General features: G+C 36.1%; 1 protein-coding gene across 1 annotated transcript; it reads right to left on the minus strand.

Moving 5' to 3' along the window:
- Positions 1-695: 695 nt before the first annotated feature.
- Alg9 (alpha-1,2-mannosyltransferase Alg9) lies at positions 696-11,503 on the minus strand. The gene is made up of 6 exons (XM_065233063.1): positions 11,279-11,503; positions 10,285-10,465; positions 7,090-7,191; positions 3,992-4,089; positions 3,475-3,919; positions 696-1,469 (listed from the first exon to the last, which is right to left on the minus strand). Exons 1-6 carry the CDS (start codon positions 11,406-11,408, stop codon positions 797-799), a joined length of 1,629 nt encoding a protein of 542 aa, XP_065089135.1. The 5' UTR covers positions 11,409-11,503; the 3' UTR covers positions 696-796.
- Between the last annotated feature and the right edge of the window lie 3,610 nt (positions 11,504-15,113).

The following is a 15,113-nucleotide window of genomic DNA, read 5'->3' on the forward strand; positions in this document are numbered from 1 at the left end:
TAATTTTTAATTTTTAACCTTGAGTGGATTTAATGTAGTTTTCGTAAAATTTTCTCTAAGAAATGTTTTGAGGAATGAAGAGTATTAAGTTAACAGTGATAGTGATAAAAAAAATACATAAGAAAACGTTACCAAGAGCGTTTTTTTTGAGAATCAAACAGGATAGGACGAAGTTGCATCCATAAATAGACCCAATTTGGGGACAATAGACCGATATTACATACATTTCCCTGGTGAGTTTTTGTCTTAAAAAAAGTAAGTTTTTCAACTTTTTGCGGTTCCTGATAGCAAACGACATGATAAGCATATCTAAGCATACCATTTAGCAGTAGAATATCGTTTGCAGGTAAATTAATTGATGAGTTATGATTAAAAACGTAATCTATGGCTGCATATTAGACCGAGGTTAGGGACGTATACCCTATATATAGATTTACCAAGGCTTTCGGCCATCGGCGAGGTAGCCTTGTTATGACATGAAAAAAAAAATCGCAAAAATCGACCTTTCGATCTTCCAACTTTTATTCATGATGAGATAGAAAAATGTGTTAACTTCTAAATTTTCTCCATAATCTAATATTCCAATATTTTTAGAAACATCACAACGTGACATAATTATCGTTTTGTATCGTGCTGTAAGCTTATAGAACAAAGACGACAGAGTGTTGCAATAATGTAATTGCCAATATGGAATAAACAAGTGAATAACTGAAACCAATCTGTACTAATACAATTGAGTTTTTTATGGAGATTGTCATCGAAAAAACTAAACAATATCTAGAGATTACTTCATTTACTACATCTTACGAGCCAATAGATTATAACTACCAAACTTAACATATTTTTTCCCTATGTATGGCGCATAAAACGCTCTGTAAACGCTGTGTGAAACGCCAGAATTTAGGAAAGGAACACTGTGTACTATTTCCCATGTTGCACTATCTTTGGAATAATTTGGTTCAGTCTCATTAAGCGACAAATTTTCTTCGGTGTCAAAATCAACGATGTAATCACATTTTGAAATATCAAACAACATGTGGCTGTTAGGTTGATTCATGTTGTTAAAATAGCTATGGACTACAGTCGACCCCATCTCAGTTTCGTCAAAATAAGCTGGAAGAAGACCGTTGAAATGTGATCTCACAAATCTTAACCGATAATTACTAGGAAGGAAAAAGTTCCCGGGAAATCGATGCCACTCTTTTCCTAGGCATATATTCTTTGCTGCAGGAGATACATCTACACGCGAACTGATTTCCATGGGAGCATGATAGTTAACATACAACGCAAATAATCTTGATAAACTTAAAACAATAAAAGTGAGACTAGCTCCACACAGGAGAGCATTCCTGAGCATGCGCAATGTATGTTTTCCATATCGTTGAAATAACATATCCATGACCTGCATAATAGTTGTAATCGCTATCGCACCGCAAAGTGTGACCATTGGGTAAACAGGGAATATAAACCTACGGAATAGAAAAACAATACGAATAAATTTGAGTTGTTGGTGGCAGCAACATACACACACACATACACTATTGTTATTCATCAATAACTTAAATTACAAACATCATCACTAGAACAGACAGACATTCACGGCGACATAACAATATCGCCCTCTGTTCTCCACAATGCAATGTGCGGTCTGCACAACAGATGGGGATAGAGTTGAAACGTCAAACTTTATAATTTAGAGATATGTATCGTATGCCTCGTCTAATGAAGCATAGCATAGCATATTTACTGCTGTTTTTTATGCTAATTTTCAAGTTTGCATTTTGTCGAAGACATCATATTAAGAAGACTTGCAACTTTGCCAGAGTCCAAGCGACAGATACAGTAGCTCTGCACTTGAGCGAAGGTGGAAGCAACGCATAGAAAAATGAGCAAATACACAAACCTTTATCTGATGATGTAATCTTTGCTATCAAATTCGTTCGAAGCATTTACCTTTGAGCGGTAGATGACGCTATTGTACCTGCCTCATAGCGGTCGTTCGAGAAAATGGAAGAGTTGCCAGTCTTCTTGATATGCTGTCTTCGATTTTATTCAAAGGTGGTGCAAAACCTCTTTTTTTTTTAATTATATTAAATTATTTTTTGATTATGTAGATAGTATTTAACGATCGAATGAGATGTGTGGGAATGATAAGAATAATTAATATGAAATAAGTATTTGAAAAATTTGAAAGTGTTAATTTACAATATCGCTGTATTTTGCCTTGGTCATCGTTATCAATCAATTGGAATGAATCTAATATAACACTATCTAACACACTATTTTTAATACACAACCACACTTAATGAAGTAAGGATAAGGATTTGGGCCTCAGATAGCCTAACTAGGTAAGGCACGGTATTACCAAGCAAGAGGCGTTGGGCTCGATTCCCGGTACTGTCTAGGTACTGTCTAGGGTAGTCTTTAGGGTTGGAATTTTTTTCGACTTTCCTGATAATAGAGTATCGTTTTACTTGCCACACAATATACACATTAGACTGATGCAAATTTTGACATTTTCGCTCCACAGTGCTCAAACGGTTCCAAATCGGGTCCTGATTAGTCTCCCAAAATTTGAACTCATTCGATAAGAAACTGACTAGGCACAAACCATTTGAAGTTTATATGGAAATTACTATAGGAAAACCAAATGTTTTGTTCATATCCATCTAACAATTTACCATATCGCTCTGCTTTAAAAAATGATAACTGAGCTCGAAGAAAATTTTCTCAGCTACAACTTTGTCGTTAACCACTTTTCAATATAATGTAAGCATCAAAAGTTATCAATAATTCAAGCCACTAATGTCTTACGATTATGCTCAATCAACTGTTCAGCAGGCAACATTGGTGTTTCTGGCGCTTAGAATAGAGCACAAAAATCATGGCTACTATGTCATACTGCAAGATACAGTGTTGCTCACAAAACAGCTGCTTGATCATGCCATAAGATTATCAATCTCTTAAACAATTAATAACAATTTAATTTGACATTTGGCTGAAAAACGTTATTCGGCAAAGTTGTAGCATAGAAAATTTTCCGTAAGAATAGTTATAGAAATTTCCGAAAAAGCAACATGGAAAATGGGTAGAAGACAATAAACAAAAAGTTTGGATTTCCCATAGTAATTTCCATATAAACTTTAAATGGTTTGTGCCAAGTCAGTTTCTTTTCAAATGAGTTCAAATTTTGGGAGACTAATCAGGACCCGATTTGGAACCGTTTGAGCACTGTGGAGCGAAAATGTCAAAATTTGCATCAGTCTAATACACATGCATGCATTGGCTGGCATAGAAAGCTCTCAATTAAAAACTGTAGAAGTGCTTCAAGAACACTAAGTTTAGAGTAGGCTAAAGCTGTGTTAAAAAGCCTAAAAGCCAAAAAGAAGAGAAGAAGGAATTTGAACTGTTGTATTCAAAATATGTGTGGACGATAGGTTGATAACATGATTATGAAACTATTCAAGGATTTACCTTTCTTCTTTATGCGGCTGCATGAAGAACATAAGCATCCAAACATATAGAGGCGATATTTTCCAAAGGATACCTTGTTGCAAACGGTTGGCGTGGAGCTTGACTGGAGCAATTTTTTGCAGCGCAAATTTCAAAACTATCACACTCGGACATAACATTGCAAAACACCAAACTACATTGAAATTCAAAAACAAATTGATGAAGTAAAAATATTTAGATTCCACTCCGAATAGATTTGGGCCATGTTGTGAGAAGATATTGTAAACAACAATATTAAACGGTGCAAACGTTAGGTTTCCGTACAAATAAGAATCCACTATAACCAGAGGAACTCCAATTAAAATAGCAAACAGGCAACTCCAACACAAAAACATTCTAAATAACCGTTGCTGAACTAATACGTTGTATACAAATGGTAAGCTGACAAATGCTGCGAAAGGCCAACCTGTAAATAAAACATGCAATAAAGAATTATACTCTGTATAGTTGGTAATATTTGGTTGATCATGCAACTAACCGATAAAAGATGAAATTACGATGCTCAAAATAGCCAGCTTGTAATGTTTTTCCCACCACATCGAAACAAAAGCGATGGTCAAATACATTGAAAATGTGCTAGAAAATACAACGAATATATTAAAAATAAGAGGTTAACATTTATACTACGTCACACGATATATTTATTATATATTGCGCATTTCACACCGAACTGGACTAATCAGCGCGTTTTCACTTAATACAAAGTGTGAGTTTCCGTCTAGTCGTCTTGGTATCTTTGGTGCACTCATTCCTTATGATGCAAGCAATAAGTGCTCCGAAGACACCAACACGATTTGACGGAAATGTGCACTTTTATCACACTTTTTAGATTTTTCTAAATATCATCGGACAAAATTAGCCGAAGGGTCTCAGAATATTATGAAATTTAATAGTTATATGAACGAAAAAAAAATCAAAAAAAAAGTGTGGTATATTTTCCTGAAAAATTTTAGTTTATGTTTTTTGATGATGACATAATTCATAACATATGAACCAATCATCTTAGAAAGAACATTTTGTAGTGAAATGGAAAGAAAATAATCTCAGGAATCCATAAAAAAATATAATCTGAAAAATGTTTTCCACGAACATTTTTACGGTGGAGGCAAATCGCAAGGAAAATAAAAAAAAAACATTGTCAGGGTAATGAAGATGTTTCATGCTTGAAAACTTCTGGTGAATATTTCAGAGTGGTGTCGCTTACCGTTTTTGAGATATGACCGAAAAACTAACGACCAGTTATGGAAAAACTATGAAAATTATTGTTTTCCTGTTTGCTTTATAATTTTCTTAGAATGGCATTTAACCGGTTAACAGGTTTTCGGTAAATACTCAAAGACGGTAAGAGATATCACTCTGATATTCCCACAAATAAGAAATTTTCAAGTAAGAATTATCACTCGGAATATGGTTTGCCTGATTTTCTTCGAATTTTTTCTCCACTGCGCAAATGTTCATGGAAAACATTTTGGAAGTTTATATTTACAACACACTTAAACAGAGACCCTGAGTTCGGTAAAAAAAATTACCGTCTTAGATCGGTAATGCTAAAAATTACAGATGTTTCGGTATTTTCTCGCTTTATTGCTGAAAACTGTAAATGAAATGACCGAATTTCGGTAATTTTATTTCAATTTACCGAAAACGGTAAACATTTTTACCGGCAGGTCTGTAAATCAGCTTCATCACTGACTTCGGTGAAATATTTTACTGAAGTTTCGGTAAACAAAGCGTTCCATTACTGAGTTCGGTAACGGTCTAGGTAAACGTCAAATCCACCATATTGTTATTTTTGAAATACATTAAAAGCGTTCGTGCTTGTGAAAAATAGAAAAGGTGAAATTATGGAGGCTGTTATGCAACCGAGCGATGATCGAATCGTAGATATTTTCCATAAATAATTAATTTTCGTTATCTAAATAAATACCGATGTTGTTTGCTTGTTTTTTTCTGTCGGTCCAAGTTCCATTCCCGTTGGCGACGATCTGAAAACAGCATTTGAAATCTTCTTCCAATGCTTCCTTGATCGTCGCCAACGGTTTTGTTCATTGGTGGTGCAATTTGCAACACTAACTTATTGATCACGACTGTAGCCAAATTTTTGCATGGGTTGCAGTGACCACCACCTTGAAACCAAGGTTGCAAAGACTCATTTCAGCTAAAACAATGTTTTTCTAAATTATGAAATAATTAGATGCCATGATCAAATTTTAAATTGGTAGGATACAAGAAGAGGTTGCAAAGAATGTGTTTGACATATTAAACCTGTTTATTTCACTTCACGAGAGTCACAATCAGCGATTTTTCACAAACTCACTCATTCACTCACTCACTAACTCAGCGATCAGCAAATCGCTGATTGTGACTCATAGAAAGCAAAATTTACAGGTTTTATGTTTCCAACGCATACTTTGTAACCTCTTCTTGTAAGTTACAAGTAAAACATGCCATCATACCATCTTTTGGTTTTATTATTCCGAAAAACATTATTTTAGCTGAAATGAGTCTTTGCAACCTTGCTTGAAACAATATTAAAGCAAATTACAGTTGAGTCGGTGCCCTTTTTCAAATATTACAGATCTCTCGGTAATTTTCGATTTGCATATCGTCCTTAAAATTACAGTTCTCCGGTAAAGTCAACTACAAATCAAGCAATGCACATCGGTAAACGTTACCAATCGTTCGGTAAATTTGACAGCTAATTTTTTTGATCCAGTTTACAGATTTTTCGGTAATGTTCTAGATTACCGAAAACATTACCGACCGTTCAGCTGTTGAGAATTCGGTAAATGAATTACCGAAGTCGGTGATTTTTTCTAAGTGTGAATGGATTGCTGAGATAATGTTTATATCAGTTTACTAAACAAGCTTATTTCTACGACAGTTGACTTATGAGTTATGGATTTTCAAAGCATGTGATTTCCGCAAAAAAAAACAGAGAAAGAAAATGTTACGGGTCGTTAGTTTTTTGCTCATAACATACACACAGACACACGCTAAAATTTTCACCAGTGACAGGTAATAAGTATTGAAGTATTTCATACCCTGATTTTCCTTGCGATTTTCCTCCACCGTGAAAATTTTCGTGGAAAATATTTTTCAGATTATAGGGGAAATGGCTCTAATGTTGGTCTATGAATCTAAGATTGGGCCCATCGCTAAAAATCTGCTATTTATCAATTTTATCTAGATGAACGCGTAATTGGGACGGTACTAATGGATATTTTTGGTCGCTATTGAAAATTTAGTCGATAGCTGAATTTATGTTTGGGCCCAAATTAGGGGCATTTAGTCCGAGATTACATCCATTTCTCCTATTTGTAATGAATTGCAGAGATAACTAGCTTATAATTTCACTACACAAGTTTCTTTCATGAGTTAAGAATTTTCCGGGAAACTCCGAAAACATTCATTAAAATTTTCCGGGAAAATGTACCATTCAGATTTTTTATATTTTTTTCGTTCATATAGTCATAAACCTGTGAGTAGAATTTCATGAAATTCTGAGACCCTTTGGCCCAAACCAGTCCGATAATTTAAAAAAAAATCCATACGTCGCAACTATTTACTACTTACCTTGGAAGTAATGCTGTACTTGATATGAACATTCCTGGACTAAACACTTGGAACATAAGCCACAGTTTTGCTATCAATGAACCGAAGTTACGATGAACAGATCTGTCAAAATAAAAATAATAAGGTACAAGGGCAAGTTGAAATGGAAGCCTTAACTATATGTGGAAATGAGTTATCACTGTGATATTTTTTTACAGTATAATGTAAACATAAACGCATCATATGACTGTCATATCAGGTAGTTACAACAAGCAGCTTAGCTGAAGAGCACTCAGCTTTTTTTATTTTTTTATTTATATGAAATATACAACACGAATTTCTCCAATCATCTAAAAATAAATTTTTAATTTTCTGTATTTTACCAATTTTTATGCACTAGGGAAACATACGGCTAATTGGAATGATGATATAGGAAAACCCGGATACAAATGAAGTTGCAAAAAATATCCTCATATTCCTCAAGGCTCATGTAGACTATGACAACTATGTTGCGAAAATCGAGACCTTTTTATACGCATCACAATTGAGTGCTGAATTGACTTTGAAATAACAATAAATACATTAAGTGTATCTTGTTGAAAAATATATAAAAAATGCTATTTTAGAATAATTTCATAATTTTTTTGTTTTGTTAACAAAAAAGAATACCATGTTGTAGTAACCGAGGCATGTCAAAATCGAGAGGTGCCAAAATCGAGATTCACCGGTAGTAAGATAAGATCCCAAGTAGAGTCTGTTCTAAAGGGTGTCCTACATCAAATTACATCACGGAAAATACGCTGTAGAAAATTACCCAGTTGACCGATCCTTTTCAAACTTTCAGACAATAAAATATAAACTATTAGTAAGCTTTTTGCATCTTTATTTCATTCAACTTCAATGTCATAACCGTACGCTCGCACTTTACGCTTAACTCCACTTATTAGTTTCTGTACAACATCTAGCTGCAGCTTCTTCTGTACGGAAACCCACCTTTTCTTCATGTCTTCTTCAGATTTGACCTCCTTGGGATGCTTCCGTAGTGCCTGCTTCATAATAGCCCAGTATTTTTCGATGGGCCTTAGTTCCGGTGCGTTGGGGGGGTTCATGTCCTTGGGTACGAAAGTGACCCCGTTGACTTCGTACCACTCCAGGACAACATTTGAATAGTGGCACGAAGCTAGATCCGGCTTCAACAGAGTAAGCAGACGCTTCTGTAGACACTTCTTGAGGTAGATCTCCCCGTTTACAGTCCCGGTAGCCACGAACGGCGCACTCCGTTTGCCACGTGAGCAGATCGCTTGCCAAATCATGTATTTTTTGGCAAACTTTGAAAGTTTCTGCTTCCTTACTTCCTCCGGAACATCAAACTTGTGCTAGGCGGTGAAGAACAGTAGCCCCGGAAGCTACCGGAAGTCCGCCTTGACGTAAGTCTCATCATCCATGATGAGACAATAAGGCTTCGTATTTTGCCGTGCCTCACGATTTGGAGCCTTCTGCACTTTGTACGTATGCAGTCCCTCCCGATTCTTGGCTCTCTGAAGGAAAGACTTGGACAGATTCAACTTTTTGGCCACATCCCTGACCGAAGCATTGGGATTCCGCTTAAACGATCACCGTTGACTGCACGATTCCGAGTTGTTTTCAGATGTCCCGATGAGAAAGTTGATGATTTTTCAGGTGCTTGCGCAAAATCAATTCGCGACGTTGCATTTCGGATGACGCCATTTTTTTCAACTTTTGAAAAACGATAAAAATACAGTGTAAACAATATACTCCAAACTACTTCTACCCCAAATTTCAAGAGAAAATACCAAATGGGTAATTTTCTACAGCGTTGTTTCCGTCATGCAATTTGATGTGGGACACCCTTTAGTTAGTATTTGGCCGCTTCTTTTGAATTACTGTAGCGTCTCTAGTTGTCGTAGCAAGAAAATGTTGATCTGGAAGGATTGTCTATTCAGTGGTGAAATTTGCATCCAACGAAACTTTTAAGCGCAAAAGAATCATTACCAACATAGGAGAAAATTCGGTAAGATCCTTCCATTACATTATTTTATGATTCAAAATATTGTACAAATATTTACACATTACACACAACTACACATAGTAACTCGGAGCGTTTGGTACGGTATGTCCACGCATCCTTCCACCCCTGTAGATTCAAGAAATGTTCCCATTCATTTCCAAGAATCATCTTTGCGGCAAATACAACGCAGTAGGCCTGGCCGTATTGATGTTTATATCATATCTCAGATATGCTGTAAACACCAATTAGACAAGACACATAATCAGACCTCATCTAACCTAATCATTTTCCAGGATGCTTTTTCGTACTGGCTGCGTTTGTATTAGATTAGATTAGTAACTTGTGATTGGGTATTGTATTACCATTTGCAATAAAAATTTGATTTGAAAAAAAATTGCAACCTAAAAATAATAATAATAATAATAATAAAAGGATAGACATTGCATTGTGCCTAGTACTTGAAGAGTAATACCTAAACAAAGGGGTGTAACATGAATAGAACCTCTGTTTATAACGTTGCTAAGGGCCTTGTTCAATTGATTATAATGTCGGCCTAAATGCCCCTAATTTGAGCCAGTACATAAATTCAGCAATCGACTAAATTTTCAATAGCGACCAAAAATATCCATTAGTACCGTTACAATGACGCGTTCATCTAGATAAAATTGATATATAGCAGATTTTTAGCGATGGGCCCAATCTCAGATCCATAAGCTAACATTAGAGCCATTTCTCCTACGCCTTATTAAGTCATAATTATGCTGCTGCAATCAAACCACGGTATTAGAGACCTTTTTGACGCTTAATTGTCTTTCTCTATCTAGCACACAGGGATGAATGGATGGTTTGTTTTCCCACTAATCTGTTTCTCTCTTGCTCACACTCCTTCAGTTTAAATCGAGGTTTAAATGGTGCATTAGTGTGCGCCGATTAAACGTCAAAAAGCTCTAGGCACCGAAAAGTACTGCAGTGCCCTAAAGCCATGGTTTTTATTCTATAAATATTCGTCAAATTTGTTATGTATTAGTAAAGATGACTCGATATGCTAAGTTTACCTTCGCGGAATTAGGGCAGGTCACGGTATTTAAAATTGTGAAAAATTCCAAGTTATTATATAATCCTCTCAATATAAAGTTGTTGAGAGTTCACTGAGGGTACAAAACACAAAAAATGTTCTAACCAAATACCTGAACATGATTGCTTCTAGGGAAGCACACACAACAGCTAGTATGCACCGAATGCAGTAGAACAATGATGTACTATCCAGTAGCGTTAACTTCTGCAAGATCCATGCAGGTGCGGCATGTAGTATTAAATACAAATATGACCGCAGTCCATACGCAGGGCTATATTCCCACGTCTGCAGACCTGAAACAACACATTTAAAAAATATATTTATATTGTCCAGTCCAGATAGTTAGGTCTTATCAATTAAATGCGTCTTCTTCTTTCATGTTCTTCGCATTCTAAGCTTATTGCTTATCGCATATTAGTTTAGCATACTAATTAACTACGTAGTCATACTATTTACACAAACAAGCATACATAACACTCGCAAGTTGTGCATCGAACAAGCATTTAACGGTCAATTTAAAAGTATTTTAGTTGGTAGTACCGCCACCTGTGGCGCGCATGGTTGATTCCCTTGCGTTTGACGTTTACACACTACAGCCATCTGTTCAGCGTACTGCCCACCACAGTGCACTCAACAGATGGCGGTAATGTTTTAGCGACGATGTTTTACAGTGAGAAATATTCAATGTGTTATGTATGTTTGTCTGTGCTATTTAGTTCAAGTTTCTTTAGATTGTTAGATGTGACACGCTATATCAGCCCAGAAAAGTATACAATAAAATATAAAATAAAATAAATAAAATAAAAAATACAATTTCAATCGAATCGAGTATCATAACCACTTCCCATGGTATACGTATGGCGCACAATAGATACGTTTTCAGGTTTTTTGACAGTTAGCCCATGCATTATCTGTCAAAAAACCCGAAAACGTATGCATTGTGCGCCGGCCTTTACTACTATTGTAAATACATTTAAAAGATGTACCCATTTATCAGTCCACGGAAGAACCACTAGGGACTAGGCCCAAAGCTTCAGCGACCACTATAAATTTAGTTTAAGGGCGATCGCCACGTAGTTCATTGGCAGTCCCTATTTTAAACTTACCCTTTCCGTACAGCAGATAATGTAGAGGTTCCCAATAGTTGTAGGTCTCGTCACAATCCGTGATGTGCAAGAATTTTGCGGAGAACAATCTGGCGACCAACACAACACCGAAAACGGACATAGTTTTCATTGTTATGCATTAGTCAATGAACTTTTAATTGAAATATTTTGTAGTTTTCTACTTTCATAAATTAAAAAAAACTCAGCGCTGCTTGCAACAGTCCAAAACAAACTCATACAAGTTAAAAGTAAATACATGCATGCACATGCATTAAAAATCAAACACACGCGTACCAGACCTGGCGCGCATCCACGTCAATTTGAGTAACATGTTCTTGTTGAGTTGACACGCATCGGCAACTCGCGTAAAACACGGAGAAAAAATACTACCCAAAATTTGAATTCTATTTACTTAATATTGACTTCAGCCTCTCACTTGCACTCGTTATTGTTGTCATGAAAGGAACAAGATATTCGACCCAACGATTTAGTTCAGCCCAATAAGTTACTTCTAAGTAAAATGTATATTCTCAAATTTACGTGAATTAAACATAATTTTGGGTAGAATATACTTAAGAGTAGGTATTTTTTTTTTGCTGGTGTTAAATGGAAACTACTATATGCGATTTACTCAAATTTGGGTTATTGGGCTGAACAACGGAATTGAGGGAAAAGTACTTTATTTTGGGTAGTTTTTCATCTCCGTGACAGGATAACAGGTCTGTGCCATAAAAAGGGAGCATCGGCAACACGATGTGAGAAGTTTCAAGCTCGGTTTCAAGTACACGGTGTTTCGCGAAAACCTATTAATGGGTATAAAAATAGCCATTTCCGCTAAAAGTGCCCCTCTTCATTTAATGGGTAAACTATGGTTTACTCTTCTTCTTCTTCTTCGCATTTCAAGCTTATTGCATATCGCATATTGGCTTATTGCGTGCTCTCAACTTAGTGTTCTAGATGCACTTCCACAGTTATTAATTGAGAGCTTTAGATGCCTGTACCATTTTTGCATTGGTAGAATTGTGTGGCAAGTCCAATCATACTTCTATGCCCAGGGAAGTCGAGAAATTTTTCAACCCGAAAAATTCCTAGACCGGACCGGGAATCGAACCCAGCCACCTCCAGCATGGTCTTGCTTTGTAGCTGCGCCTTTACCGACTGAGCTACGGGAGGCCCCCAAATGGGGGTAATCCCATAGTGTAGTAATAGAATTTCATCAAGAATGGGGTATGCTTACAGATGTAATTGGGACCAATAGCAACAATCAATACGAAACTTACGATTTTAAATTGCCTCACTACTTGACTACACAGCAAAAATAGTTGTTGAATATTACATCGAAACTGCTGCAACCAGGTCAATCCATCGGTTGTGTAATATCACATTGTACGATGTACATCGATTTTGCGAACAAAATTACATCCATTGATGTAATATTGTATCTGCTTTTTGCTATTACATCATTATTTCATACATCAGCTTGAATTACGTTGATCGATATTACATTTTTTTTTACTGTGTAGCCTATTAGTCCCAAGTAAACGATTAACGTATCCCATTCTAGTCAAAATTCTAGTACTACACAATGTTTGTTTTGATTCGCTATGAAAGTTTGACAGATAAAATGAGGGGTTAGTTGATTTTTCTATGTTTCGAGGGGTGAATCAATTAGCTTGGGACCGAAGATGGTACCAGAGCTGAGCCAAAAAGTTGAGCACGTTTCTTCGGGACCTTCTAGTCTTATACCCTGTTCACATTACAGCCTATATCACGTAATATAGGCTGTCTTGCAATGAGCACTCATACATAGGATTTCTAGTGAAAACTAGATGCATGAGTGCTCATTGCAAGACAGCGTATATCACGTGATATACGCTGTAATGTGAACGGGGTATTAGAGTTACCTCTACACAGAAAAAAAAGTTGTTGAATATTACATCCAAACTGCTGCAACCAGGTCAATCCATCGGTTGTGTAATATAACATTGTACGATGTACATCGATTTTGCGAACAAAATTACATCCATTGATGTAATATTGTATCTGCTTTTTGCTATTACATCATTATTTCATACATCAGCTTGGATTACATTGATCGATATTACATTTTTTTTTGCTGTGTATGCCAATAGGCTACACAGAAAAAAAAGTTGTTGAATATTACATCCAAACTGCTGCAACCAGGTCAATCCATCGGTTGTGTAATATAACATTGTACGATGTACATCGATTTTGCGAACAAAATTACATCCATTGATGTAATATTGTATCTGCTTTTTGCTATTACATCATTATTTCATACATCAGCTTGGATTACATTGATCGATATTACATTTTTTTTTGCTGTGTATGCCAATAGGCTAGTCAAGTAGTGAGCCAATTTTAAATCGTTAGTTTCCACCGGTTGGTTATAACATGTTATAGCGCTATCTTGATGGTGGTTTCTGTGTTGCAATTATTTGACAACCGTTATAACATGTTATAACCATAGAGGTAACTCTAAGACCACTGGGTCCCGAAGAAAATCATTATTATTTTTGGCTCACTCAGTACCAGAACAACGGTCCCAAGCAGTCCCAAGCTATTTCACTCACCCCTGCATGTTCTGCATGAATCCACACACCCCTGATGTTATCTGTTAAACTTTCATAGCGAATCAAAACAAACATAGTGTAGTAATAGAATTTCAACTAGAATAGGGTACGTTAATCGTTTGCTTGGGACCAATAGGCTACTAAAGTGGTGAGCCAATTTAAAATCGTTAGTTTCGTATTGATTGTTGTTATAACTCTCCAGTCTGGACTAAAGCCCTACAGTAAAAGTATGGACGACTGTCACCACAAAACTGAAAAAAACTGTTCTAATCGAGCAAAGCGGTGCATTTTGACTTGATTTTGATTGGAACATAACTTTTGACAAACGTCCTTACTTTTACTGTAGGGCTTTAGTCTGGACAGCGTTTGAACGTACTATAAAGTCCTCTAATTAAAATATGGTCGACTGTCACCACAAACCGGAGAAAAGTAAAGCCCTACAGTAAAAGTATGGACGTCTGTCAAAAGTTGTTCCAATCGAACCGTCAAAATGCACCGCTTTGCTCGATTGGAATAGCTTTTTTCCGGTTTGTGGTGACAGTCGACCATACTTTAATTAGAGGGCTTTAGAAAAAAGCTGTTCCAATCTGGGGGGACGTACTGTCAAATCAGCCTACTGATAATGCTTGTATGAAATTGGTTCCTAACGTAAACAAACGCTGTATACACTGGTGTTAGAAGCACATAATGTTGTAAACATTGCTGAGCAACCGAATGCCGATGTCACGGTACCACACATTCGATCTCACGAACACTACACTAATAATATAATTTTACATACAATAGCGTATACTGTCATGTGCACGGTAAGAACCTTACTCCATTTATGAGTAAAAGTGAACCCATTGTCAATAAAAGTGGCAATACTAATTAATGAGTAATTTATTATGCCAATTAAGTAGTAACTGTTAGCTACTGTTAGCAGAAACTCATTGTTGTTAAAATAATTTACTCATTAATGAGTAAAGCCAATTTTATTAAAAATGGGTTAACTTTTACTCATAAAAGAGTATTTAACTGTTACCGTGTAGCATAGGATTTGTTTTCGTTTTGTTGTTTATGTGTACTTTAGAAAGACAGTTTTACAGCAAACAAAAAATTTCTCACAGCTAACAAAAAATTTCATCTTACTAACACACGCAAATCGCACCAATACGAACCCGCCTGGACATCGTCACAGTAAACAGCTGTTTCGTGTAAAAAGATATAAACATTGCGATGAAATACGACCACCACTAGAC

Source organism: Ochlerotatus camptorhynchus, unplaced genomic scaffold (genome assembly GCF_037179485.1).
Source record: "Ochlerotatus camptorhynchus isolate MF236.1 unplaced genomic scaffold, CSIRO-AGI_Acam_v1.1 ptg000388l, whole genome shotgun sequence".
NCBI classification, from domain to species: Eukaryota; Metazoa; Arthropoda; class Insecta; order Diptera; family Culicidae; genus Ochlerotatus; species Ochlerotatus camptorhynchus.